General features: G+C 43.3%; 1 protein-coding gene across 2 annotated transcripts in view; it reads left to right on the top strand.

Moving 5' to 3' along the window:
- The first annotated feature begins 327 nt into the window (after positions 1-327).
- MAN2A1 (mannosidase alpha class 2A member 1) overlaps positions 328-12,929 on the top strand; it is a 169,062-nt gene continuing 156,460 nt past the window's right edge. The window contains exon 1 of one of the 2 annotated variants that reach the window (XM_032335581.1): positions 328-1,450. In XM_032335581.1, coding sequence (XP_032191472.1) covers positions 1,316-1,450 — 135 coding nt within the window. In that variant the 5' untranslated portion in view covers positions 328-1,315. The remainder of the gene's footprint in view (positions 1,451-12,929) is intronic. The other variant, XM_032335580.1, reaches the window with a different exon arrangement.

The following is a 12,929-nucleotide window of genomic DNA, read 5'->3' as shown; positions in this document are numbered from 1 at the left end:
GCCGTCCCAGGCACGCCAGGCCCGGGTCCTCAAGGACAGGAAACCTGGGCAGTGAAAAGGCAGTGGGGAGAAAGCTCAGCCCCTATAGAACCGGGGCTGCTGGCGCCTGAAGGCCTCTGAGAGCCTCACCTCCACCCAGGTTGCCTGCCAGTTCACAAAAGCCGCCTGAGGTCTTCTCTCCGCCTGGGCGCAGGAAGGCGGGCGCGGGGCGGGCCCGATGGACGGCGCACTGCGATTGGGCGCCGGAGGCCCCGCCCCCATCCCGGCGCGTCGAGAGGGGGCGGGGCCAGCCGCCAGTACGGCTTCGGGGCTGCGGGCGCCTATTGACCCAGCAGCCGCCTCGCCGCGGCTGTTTCCTCTTGCTCGTGGCGGGCGGTGTAGAAGCGCCGAGTGGCGCTGGAGAACCGGCGCTTCCTTTCGCAGCTGCCGCCGCCATCTCCGCATTTACGGGGCGGGAAGGAGGGAGGGGACTCGCGGCTGCAGCTGGAGCGGGCTTCTCTCCGGGGACGCTCCTCTCCTTGCTCTCCTTTTCCTCCTCCGCGCGCCGCCGCCGCCCGCCCCCTGCGCCCTCCTCGCGCAGCCCGGGTCCGGGAGGAGAGAGGAAGGGGCGCCAGGGGGCGGGAGAGGACGGCGGGCGGGCGCGCGCTCGGAGGAAACTCCTGCCGTATCCGTTCGTCCCCTCGCCCAGGGTGCACCCCGGCCTGGCCTCGGCGGCGGCGGCAGCGCTGCCGGCTGTAGCAGGAAGGCGTTCTGGCGGGGGCGGTGCCGCGGGGGCGGGTCCGGCCGTCCCGGCGCTAAGTTGTGGGGCCCGGCTCCTCCCGACCCTGTTCCTTTCCCCTAGTCTGTTCGGACCTAGCTCCGTGCTGTCGACCCCAGAGCCGCTGATCCCGCACCTCCTGGGTGAGGGGGACACGCCTGCCCTCGTCGAGAAAACTTTTCCTGCTGACTCGGTCGGGGCGGCGGTGGCAGGAAGTCCGGACAGCGACCTCTTCTCTGCCTGCCTTGCGCACCCTGCCGGGTGCGGGCGCTGAGCTCGAGATCAAGTTTGCGGGGGCCCCTTCCGGGCTGCAGGCGGGTCCCGCCTTAGGAGGGACGCCTGACCCCAGGGAGGGCGGTGGGCCCGGGCGAAGGCTGGGGGCGTGTGGTGGCAGGGGAGGCAAGGTGCGGAGCGCGGTCGGGATCCGCACCCGCAGCCAGAAGCGCAGAGAGCAGGAGCCCGGGAGCAGGGAGCCTCCGGCGGCCGCTTGCAGGAGTCCACAGTCCGCTTCCTTCTTCAGTGAGGACAGTGTCTTGGCCCCGAGTCTATCGAGGAAAAATGAAGTTAAGCCGCCAGTTCACCGTGTTCGGCAGCGCGATCTTCTGTGTGGTGATCTTCTCGCTCTACCTGATGCTGGACCGGGGTCACTTAGACTACCCCAAGAGCCCGCGCCGCGAGGGCTCTTTCCCCCAGGTAAGCACCGGCGTGGGGCTCTGCGAGGGTAGGCGTGGGGGCCCGTAGTTCCTCGCTGCTTCGCGACCTCTCCCTCCTGCCGAGCCTCCGCGCCGGGGCAGGGCGAGGACGAACCGGAGGAGGATCCAAACCTTCTCCAGCCGGGGCTCTGCAGCGTTCGGACGGCGGTGGCCGCGACCCGGGAAGCCTCCTCCTCCCGGGCGGCCGAGTTAACAAAGTGCCGGGCAGCATGCGGAGGCGGGATCGCGCTCAGGGGCAGTGGCCATGTTCCCGCACTCGCATTCGGGCCTGTTGGGATGGTCTCGGGCACCTGCCGGTTGGAAAGCAGCGCCGGGTTACCGCTGTTAGGCAGCCCCTCGGCCCACACTGGGTTAAGCTGCACAGACCCCCCCGAGCGCCCCCAGTCGCGGAAATTGATCAGGCAGACCCTGTCTGGTCTGTTTTTTTCACCCCACTGTCTCTCGAGAAAGAAGCAAAAGTTTATTACGTGTTGCAGACCTCTTAGATGTGAATCTGTAGGGTTGATTTTAGTGTCGTCATTCTTCAGCTATTACATAGGGTTTGTTTGGAGCAGACGTGGGAGCCCAGTAGGGAAGCGCGTGTTATACTCCAGCCGGAAGCTGTGGGGCGCTCAGTCCTGCGCCCAGTGGTCAAATTCTCCAACGAGTTGGGAAACCACCCGTCTTAAGTCTTTATATAAAGTTACTAAAAATAAGCAAACAGACAGTCGGCTGTTTAGAAAGATGCTGTGCCGCGTGTGCGATTCGTTTCAAGTTCTTTGCCCATGACCTGTGCACTTCAGAAATTTTAGTAAAACTGGGTGTTGTATAGTATTCTCTAATGAATGAACCGGCAGAACTCAAAACCGTGACAAGCTGATCTAACAACTACTTGACTCAGACATATTGAACAACTGACGGGGTTTTTCTTTTCTTTTGTGACAATGTACGTGACCAGAGAGTATCCTTGCCATTTGTTCTTGTGATGTATTAAGGCAAAACGCTTGAATTTAATTGAAATTAAAACCACTAACTTCACCAGAATTCTGAAAGTGGGGGAAAAAAAACAAAAAACACCTCTTCGTGGATCCTGTCATCAGTACAGAGCCCTCGAAATATTTTGCAATTGAAAAGTATTAAAAATATTTTAAACGCGTGTCAAAATTAGAAAATACAGTGAGATAAGCACTATGGGATGTCTTTTTAAATCTTGACTTTAGAGTTTGTCCAGTGCGTTCCTGAGATTGAGTAAAAGTTTAAAAATGGGGCTCATGGTTAGGCAGCTGCCTTCGGCTCAGGTCATGATCCCGGCGTCCCGGGATCGAGTCCCACATCGGGCTCCTTGCTCCGCAGGGAGCCTGCTTCTTCCTCTGACTCTGCCTTCCACTCTGTCTGCCTGTGCTCGCTCTCGCTCGCTCTCTCTCTGACAAATAAATAAATAAAATCTTTAAAAAAAAAAAATGGGGCAAACCCTCTGAAGCCATAGGAAAAGGAGTTCTAAGCCCTGCCTAACTTGTATAATTTGGCGGCTAAACTTGCTGTGATTCCCTCCCCCTCCCCATATCACATTTTCAGAATTTTCTTCATTACAAGTAAAAGCATAAAAGCCGATATATTTTACTTAAGCTGTTATCTTGAATAATGTCCTTTGGCTTTGACTTGATGATCACTTGGAAATGATTTATGCAAACATCTGGGGCTGGGGTTCTCTGGCAACCTTGACATTTTACTGTTTCTAAAGAAGTGAGTGACTCATTCAGTTACTGGGAAATCTTAAGCAAAGTTAATTCCAATACTTTAATATCCAGCCTTAGTCCTCCTAAGGGGGCTTAAGTTCTGGATAGAGCAGAATGTGTTTGATGAAAAATGACAGTGGCTGCTGGAAGAGAAGGCTCTTGTCTGTTTTCTGTTTTGTGTGCAAGGGGAGAGGATTTGGAAGGTGGATTTTTTTATGCTCAAAGTTGACATTCTCAGATTTTTAGGACTGGATTTTCGGTTCAGGAAGAAAGCACTTTTTTGCTGATTTAGTTTTGGAAGAAGCACTGAATCCCCAAACAGGTAGATAGAATAAGCACTCTGTAAACCTTTTACATGCCTGACATCAACCTATGTGTCTTACAGGACAAACTCGATCCCCACCACCCAACAGATGAGGAAACTGAGGCACAGAGAGATTAACTTGCCCATGGTCACACAGCTAAAAGCTGAGATTTGAACAGATGGCCCTTGGAGTCTAGGCTTCTAGCCAGTATACTACACTCTTAGTAGTTCTTCACCTACTTTTTAGGTCCCAGTCTGCCTGCAGAAAAGATCTGTTGTGGAAGATAGAGCATGTTGCTCTCTGGTTCCTTAGCTTATGACTTTTTTTTTTTTTTTTTTTTTTTTTTTTAAAGAAGTTTCATTATGAAGCTCTAACGAATGTGCTCCTTTTTCTGAAACATTTAACACTTGAGATTTATACCTCTCCCAGAATGTCTTGTCGCTCACTCTAGAGCTAAACATTGTAATGAAAACCATTATGCTGCACAGCATCCAGCCTTTGAGTCAGTTTTAATTTTTTTCATTACTTCTAAATCCCATGTAAACCTTAATTTGATGAGAACACATAACAAAACTAGCTTGCAATATATTACATTTCTTTGGTCAATCTGAAGCAAGCTAGTTTATCACTATATATTGTTTTTGGTGTCTAGTAGAATGATTTATCTAGAAAGGGATTGATTTTCACTGAATTTTAGTTTAGGATTTAGGATTTTAGTTTCTTTAAGTCAATGTGGAACCTTCAGTAATGTATATGGTCTATCTGGTAAGCAAGATATGTTTTAAAGCCATCCTAGATGGAGAGCAATCTATTTGCTGTTACTCTGGCTTTCGTTCTTTTCCCTTCCTCCTCCAATTCTGTGTCATTCACCAGTTGGCCAGACTCTGGAGTGGCAGTAGGCCCAACTCAAGGTGCTTCCATTTTTCCCACCCTGGAGGAACAGCCTACCTCTGACATGGTCTTTGCAAGTCTTTTCCTTTTGCTCTTTGGGGAATTTCTTTGAGGCTTGGAGGCAACAGGCAGCCTTGTCTGTGTATATTTCTGTGTCTATTTCAGGGTTAATAAATCTCAGCTAGAAAAATTAACAAAAATTACTCTGTAGTTAAGAGGCTGACCAGGGCCTAATTCCCAGAAGATGCTTTGAGGCAATATAAAAATTCGAATAGATGGAAAAGAAAGACATTGTTAAGGTCCTGAAATTCTTCATCATTTCTTATAAGCAGATTTCACAATTTGCTTACTGTCTATATTGTGTGTAATAGATCGCTTATTAATGTCTTCAGTTTGGATCTGGAGAATTAAATTAATAAATCAGATCTTGTATAACAGACAGTTTTTGAATAATTAGTGTAGACTATGACCATAAGGATTAATATTAACTCTTGGAAGTGCCTTCAGAGATTAGAACTCTGATAGAAAATGTATAAGTGAAGTTTAGACTTCCTTGCCCAGATAACAGTTATCAAACAAAAAAGTGAGACTGTCTTTAAGATATTTGATTAAAAGACTTTGGAATGTGGAGACTTTTATGCCTTTTGGATTTTTTTTTTTTTAGAGGCGGGGAGGGGTAGAAGAAGGAGAGACTCTTAAGCAGGCTGTATGCCCAGTGTGGACCCTGATGCTGGGCTTGATCTCACAGCCCCTGAGATCATGACCCAAGCCAAAATCAAGAGATGGTTGCTTAAGGGACTGTGCCACTCAGGCCTTTTGGATTTTAATTTTCATTGTGAATAAACACATACAAAAATATACTTAAATGTTTTACATCTCTAGTACTTTTTAAAGAGTCCATAGTAGATGTTTGATAAAAGTTGATTTTGGTCTTCCAGTTGTTTTTTCTTGCTTTCAGAAATCTGAGAATCCTAAAGATGATATATAGAAAAACATGATCTTCCTTGCTTCTGCATACTCTAGTGCACTCCATAAACTTTTGTCGCTGAGATTTGTGCAGGTATGTGTAAGGGAGTTAGTTTCATTGTAGAGGGTATAATGTTTGAGATCTGCGACTTTGGCAAGTGATGGAACTTTAACAGCGGTGGCAAGTAGGCACTGAAGGAAGAATGCGAGAACATAGAAGCATCTGGAGAGGCTGGTCTACACCACCACCTCTTTTGGTCAGTCAGCAATTCTGCTGGACCTCCTTGCCCAGCATAAGCTCACTTCCTGTACAATAGCTGTGACAAGAGTACATCCATGCATTTAGTCTGAAGGCTTAAGTTTATTATTTTTTTAATTGAATTGAATTTGTTGTTCCCAGATCAGCACCGCTCTCAGGGACTAAACAAAATACTTTTGTTTGGGAGATGTTGCAATCCTAATTATCTGAAGGGCATTTTCTCTCTGACTCATTAATTAGCATTAAAGGGTATCTGCACTGTGGACACATTGACTAAAATCACCACTTTTTTGGTGGTTTTTACTTTAAGTCAGCTTTTGTATTTTGTGATAGCTGTTAAAACTTTGGCCTTTTTTGACAGACTGGAGTTAAGTGTTGAGATTTTTCCTAGTAGTAGTAGTTCAGTAGCAGCTACTTATCCCTTGCTTCAGTTTTCATTTTTTTAGCTCAGTGGTCTTAGTTTTTCCTTGTTGTTCCCTCTCTTCCAGAGAGATCTTTAAGAAAATGTGAGGATATTCAAAAGCTTGGGATAGGATCACTGGTTGCTGGATTGTAAAGGCCTTACCTATGCTTTTGTCCTGTTCTGTCTTGGTGGTCAAGTTCCAGGTCGCATCAGCTTTTACAGTACACACAGCACTGAAGAGAGGAGGAAGAACTCCTAAAGAGTGGATTTTGTTTCTTTTTACAGTTGTGATTAGCGCGTTGATCAGGAACATGAAGTTAGACCATTTTGACTAAAATGGGTTTCTGTTTCAGTTGTAAACATCAAGCCAAGCCGCTAATTTTGAGGTTGAAACCATGAGGAGGCTCAAACAAATTTGAGGGTTGATTGTACTGAATGGTGTTTACACTTAGTGTTTGAGAATTGCCAGATTTGCTTTATGATAGTCAGGAAATCATTTGATTTGGATGGACTAAGTCTCCTGAGGTTGAACTGTAACTCTGTCGTGTATATAAAATGTATATATATGTATATATACATATATAAAATGTAATGTTATTTGTGCTTTTATGCAGAAAAACTCATAATTGCTATCTAGGAAATACTTTGTTGAATTTGTAGATCTAACACACCGTTTTCTAAGTAAAAGATCAACTTTGAAGCACTTTAGCTTAAAACTTTAATACTCTACCTTTGCCTCACAAACTCATAGCTATTGATATTTGGGGCTGGATAATTCTTTGGTGTAGGGGCTGTCCTGTGAATTGTGGAATGCTTAGCAGCATCCCAGTATACTACCAAGTATAAACCAGAAACACCTTTCTTCCTTCTCCTGGTTGTAGCAACCAAACAGGTGTACAGACATTGCTAAATCTTTTCTGGCGGGGTGGAAAATAAACCTGCAGTCTAGCCAAAGGCCTATTCTTTATATCCCTGGCTCTGTGTTATATCATTTTGCATTTTAGGAAGGAATGATCAGAAGGCTTAGTTCTAATACTCAAAAGGATAACTAGCATTTTTTGGTGTATCCTTTCTCTGAATGCCTAAAAATGCACTTATGTTTTCAGGATCCTAAATTGCAGTATGTTGGAGAAAATACAAGGGTAGATATTATGTTCATATGTAAATTAAAGAAAAAATAGAGGATTATTATAATGAAATTTCCTTTTTTAAAATTGAATATACTTATTCTGAGAAAAACTTCATGGCTAGGTGATAGTAAATAGATCATCTTTTACTTTTTGCTGGTTGAATTAGAGGTTGAAAGTAGTCCAGGTTTAGTCCCCTTATCTTTTTTTTTTTTTTAAGATTTTATTTATTTATTTGACAGAGATCACAAGTAGGCAGAGAGGCAGGCGGGGCGGCGGGGGAGGAGGCTCTCTGCTGAGCAGGGAGCCTGATGTGGGGCTTGATCCCAGGACCCTGGGATCATGACCTGAGCCAAAGGCAGAGGCTTAACCCACTCAGCCACCCAGGTGCCCCTCAGCCTTAGTATTCTTTTTTTTTTTTTTTTTTTTAATTTTTTATTTTTTATAAACATATATTTTTATCCCCAGGGGTACAGGTCTGTGAATCACCAGGTTTACACACACTGAAGGAAAGAAAGACACACTGATCACTAATACGGTAGTATAAAAGTCATACACAAACATAATTTGAGATGTCTGAAGGTTTCTTAAGTAAGCTTTATTTCTGTTAATGCTGATGATTCGAGTTCCTGCATTTTGTATTCCTTCTTGAGAAAAAGCAGGAGCAGAAACTGAAAAATAAAGTGGATGGAGATTTCCTTCTTGTTTAATTCATTTTGTTTTAAATAGCCTTTTTTAAAGAAAGGATGGTGGAAGTGGCGTAGGAAAAGAATGAAGTTCTTGGCAGATGTTCTCCTTCCTTTTTTTGTCCCCAAGTTCTCTGGTCTTGAACTCTGCCTAAGTCAGCTAACTGTGAGCCAAATCTGGCCCACCACCTGTTCTTTTGGGGCCACATGCTAAGAATGGTTCTTGTTTTCAAATAGTTAAATATTTCATGACTTGGCCACACTCGTTTCTCTACAAATCGTCTCTGGCTGCTTCTATACCATAAGAGTTGAGCAGAACTGAGTAGTTGCCACAGAAACTCTCTGGCCCACAAAGCCTAAAATATTTGCTGTCTGGCCCTTGACTGAAAAAGTTTGTCAGTCCCAGATTTAAACTGTATTTCTCTATTATTAACATTAGAGGCAAATAGTGTGGTTAGATCCGTTGAAGCAGAGGTGTGTATTGAAAACAAAATTCTTGTCACCTGGTTATTAGATAAGCATTAGTGAAACTTAGTTTGTGTTTGGAGACTGTGGTTTAAAACTGGTGTTATATCCGTGTTTCATAGATTTCCCAGGTACCCTTGGGGAACCTCTGTGCTGGAGCATGGACATGCTTGACATGTTTAATTTGTTTCCCTTCTATCACCTGCAGGCTTCTCACTACAAGACTGCTGTGGGATGGAGGGTTCTGGGGCATGAACAGTGCAAAATTGATCCATAGTCTCAAGATCAAAAACCATAGCTTTATTGTATTTGGGATTGGCTGTAATTCACAGATGGGCTGAATTCTGAGCCTAATTGGACAGCTTGGGTTAGGATTGCGGAGGGAGAGCCCGTGTCCATCAGAATGGAAGGTGGCAGTCCTCTCTGGGACCCTGAAGGCTACTCAGCTTGGAGGCGGAGAACCACCAGGATGTCTGCAGGGGCACTGGACTGCTAGTCTTCAAAGAGTAATACATTCTTGCTAATTTTGATACTTCTTCATGCTTCTTGAAGGTTATGTGCGACTTTCTTCTCTCCTTTTGGCACAGGCCACCACCCCCATTTATGTTCTCAGAGATTTCACTATCATCATTCAATTGCAGTACACTTAGTCCCAACAAAAATGAGTTTAATGAGTCTCATTGAGTAGTATTGCAATTTTTAAGCATTGTCTTTCCATTTTTAAATGTATGCATTTCAGCATTTTTCACATGCACGTGGATTTCTCACTGGCTTCATTTGCAGAAGGAAAAAGTCTCTTGCCTCTATGAGTCAAGAGAAACTAAATGTTTTTTCCAAGGGCAGAACAAGCCCCAGATGTAACCTAGTCCCACCGGTGAACCTTATTGTCCTGAATTAGGAGCCTTGAGAGCTGAGGAATTTGCCAGTGATTTTTTTTCTTTTAAATTCATGTTTTCTTCCAGGATTGATTGTGTTTTGTGATGGGGAAAGCTCTCCTTCTGGAGGGTGAGGCTGTACTTTGGGGCTGAAGACAGACTTCGCAGCAATTCACTCCTGTTCTTTCGTATCACAAGTATGAAAAAATGTGGGGATTTGTGGGTCCTGGCCTTTGTGGTGACATTTTTACCGGTGGATCATTAGAAGATGGAAGCCAGAGAATGTGAATTATTCTCAGAATTACTTTCTCCCTAAAAGAGTCCTGATTTTGCATTTTGAGAGTCTATGGAGCTAGTCATTCTCTTAATGATTAGCAGTACCCCTAGAAAAGTCATAATATAAAAAGTCAGATAGAGAATTTTAGAGTAGGGAAGGTCCTTCCAGATCAGATAATTTAGTCTTTGATTTTTCAGAGAAGGACACTGAGACACATAAACCAGGCTTCATCTATTTGCCCTGGGTCCCATAACCAGTCATCGCATACCTGGGGTATGCATCCTGGCCTATAATTCAGTGCTTTCTGTTGTACTTTACTCAGCACATATTTGCGAATTACTTTGCGTTAGGTACTATGGAAATTATGATAGATGTACTAGATAATGTTTCTTGCTTTGCAAGAGCATCTTAGTTATTTGAGGCGGTCATTTGTGAAACTGTCATTTGTGAAACAATTAGAGACAGCTAAGTGTTACTTAATTACTCATTAAAAGAGTTAGAACAGTGCCTGGCACATAGTATGTGTTCAGGAAATGCTAGTTATTGCCAATGAACAGAGATTTATGGAGTAGCCGTCATGTATCAGGAACTGTTGTATGTTCTGGGCATATAAGAGCTAAGAATAAAATAAGAGTCCATGACCTTAATTCTTGGTGTAAGGGCAGAGGCCTTAAGGGAAATTCAATACTAAGTTCTGGTAATGGCCTGGCTTAAGTTGACCAAAGGACCTGGAACCACAACTCGGCTTTTCTGATTGGGTAGGACTTTGTAGGGGGAAAGAACATCTCAGTGTGGAGTTATGAGCTTAAGGCTTGGGTCTTGAAGGAGCCTGGAATCATGAGAAGAGGTGAGGGGATTGGTTTGATTTGGAGTCGTTGGTGCTTGTAGGAAGTGGTTGGGAAGACATTGTAGGTAGTTTGGGATCAGATTGTGAATTGTCCCGCGAGCCAGTCTGGGAAGTTACATGAGTCAGATGATAGTGAACCACTGAAAGTTATTGAGTATGTTAGGAAGCTGCTTAGGAAAAGCCGTGTTGGAGAATTAATTTCATAGAAAATTTTAGACCTGGAAGGGAGCTAAGAGTATTCAATCTAGATTATTCTGGTAGCAGTGTGTAGGAAGACTCAGAAGCAGGAAGGCAGCTGAGAATCTGTTTAAGGTAATACAGACATAAGGCACTAAATCCCTATACCAGTATCGAAATGGCTAGAAACAAGAGGAAGAGGAAAATGTGCAGACATTTTGTGAAAAAGAAGCATCAGGGCTTTCTCACAGATTTTTATAAAGGGTGTGTGGCTTGAATGAAACAATTTTTCCCACCTTTTTCCTTTGGGGCATTTGGAGAATGAGCTAATACCCCTTGCAGAAAGGGATAGTTTGGAAGATAACCTGGTTTGGGGAGCCAACCTCAGGTTCATGTATGATGAGGTGGATGTTAGTAGAATAGCCAAGGGGGCTGCAGTGCCCGAGTGAGAGGTGAGGGAAGGGAGATGCTGATCTTGTAGTCAGCAGCATAGAGTGGATGAGCTCACTCGGGACTGTGCTTTGTGAGAAGAGAGCAGACAGCCAAGGAACATTTCTTATAGCCAAAAGCTATGCTTCTCGTATTAAGATGATTGTGTAGCAGATGCTAATAAAATGAAGCAGCTTGTATTCAAATTGTCAGAAACCAGCTCATTGATCAGCATACCTAAGAAAAGATAAGACCATCATAAAGAAAGATTTCAAAGAAGCATTTCAATAGGAAACTAAAAAAGACCCTTCTCATTTTTGGCCCAAATTATGGAGTGAAATAATTTTTTTCCCCTAGATTATAAGAACAGAAAATAGATTACTCTGTGTGTGTGTGTGTGTGTGTGTGTGTGTGTGAGAGAGAGAGAGAGAGAGATGAAGAGAGATGGATTTATTAAAGATCAAAAGGCAACACTTGAAATAGGGGATTCATAGCTTAAGGTTGTTTTGAAGATCAGACAGATTTCCAAGTACCCCCAAACTACCTCTTGTTGATAGTAAAGAAGAGCCATTCCTTTTTCATTAGGGGCTGACCACACCCTCCTCCCCCCTCAAACTGAAGAGATAAGAACTGTATGGCCCAAGGCCAACTTTTGAAAACTTGTAGGGCCCAATGACAAGAACACTTGAAATGCAGGATATTTCTTAAAACTTTAAGGGAAAAGATTTAACAAATAATTGTTTAAAATAAAGAAAAAAGACTTAAAAAGAACCTGAGAAATTTTGTATTCTTAACTTATCTTGATAGCTGATTGTATGATACTTAGAAATCTGTTTTTATTATATTTTAACATATCCTACTGTTCCTTACTGTTACATTTGTTGCTTCTGTGGTGTTTTACCATGCCCCACCTTGCCCTTGTAGATTGAATGGTTCAGATGGACTTTTAGGAAGTCTGTAGGAAGGCTTTGTAAAACTATAGAATATTTGCTGCTTGAAATGAGACGTTAGGAAATTCAGAATTTATAATAATTCAGATGAGGCTTGCCTAGACACTTTTCTCATGTCTGCAGGGAACAGAATGGGCTTATTCAGAAAATGATTAGTATAAATAAGATTGGAGGCAGGCTGTTTATATATTTAAAACAACACTGTCTTCAGAGGGCTCCCCAAAACTTTTCTGTATGAAAAACTGTCTTACACATGTCAGTTGCATTTATTTTAATAGACTAACACTGTTCAGGTTGATTTGCTTTTTCCACTACCAACAGTTGTACTCTTTTTACATTAACGTATTTCTGAAAGTTACTTGGGTAAACTTATGTAGATGGAACTTTTATCATCAGATCCTAAAATACAATGTATGTCATTCATCCGTGCAGAATAAAATTAGGTGGCATAAATAGTACATAATAACAACCCTTGTGCCTAAAGGTAGGCATATCTTAAAAAATGTAAGACAGATTAACAACATAGATCAGCAGTCATTGACCAGATGACATAAGACAGCATGACCCTAGTTCTCTGGGAATTGTTGCCCTCTGAAAGCATATCCTAAGAACATTCATGCATGTTCTTGGGTGGGATACACTGTTGACATAGGTGTTGACATATGTTGACATAACTTTTGGCTATAAGAAATGTTCCTATGTATAAGTGCTATGTATAAGAATAGAAGTACATTAAAAATATGTTGTAGAAGTAAAATTAGTGTGGTTTTCAAAAAAATAATTGCCAAAAAAAAAAATCTAAAGAAAGGAATTGTTCCACAGAACAGTTTGGGAAGTGCTGAATTAAAGAATTTTATTAGTCAACACCTAATTTGCTTAGCACCACTTAATTGCAGTTATTAAATGTATTTGAAAGTTATAAAGCTGCACTGTATGAAAATATGTTATAATCGAAACATGTTGTACTTACAAGCCCTTGTTACAATAATCGTTTTAAAAAAGATAGCTGTTTTGTGGCATCTCACTTTATACACAGTAGTGTGGTATCTGAAATGTGGCCTTGGCTGGAGGTGGTTTCTGTACAACT

Source organism: Mustela erminea, chromosome 3 (assembly GCF_009829155.1).
Source record: "Mustela erminea isolate mMusErm1 chromosome 3, mMusErm1.Pri, whole genome shotgun sequence".
Lineage (NCBI taxonomy): Eukaryota > Metazoa > Chordata > Mammalia > Carnivora > Mustelidae > Mustela > Mustela erminea.
Note: the sequence above shows the minus strand (reverse complement) of the source record. Positions and strands in the feature narration are given on the sequence as shown.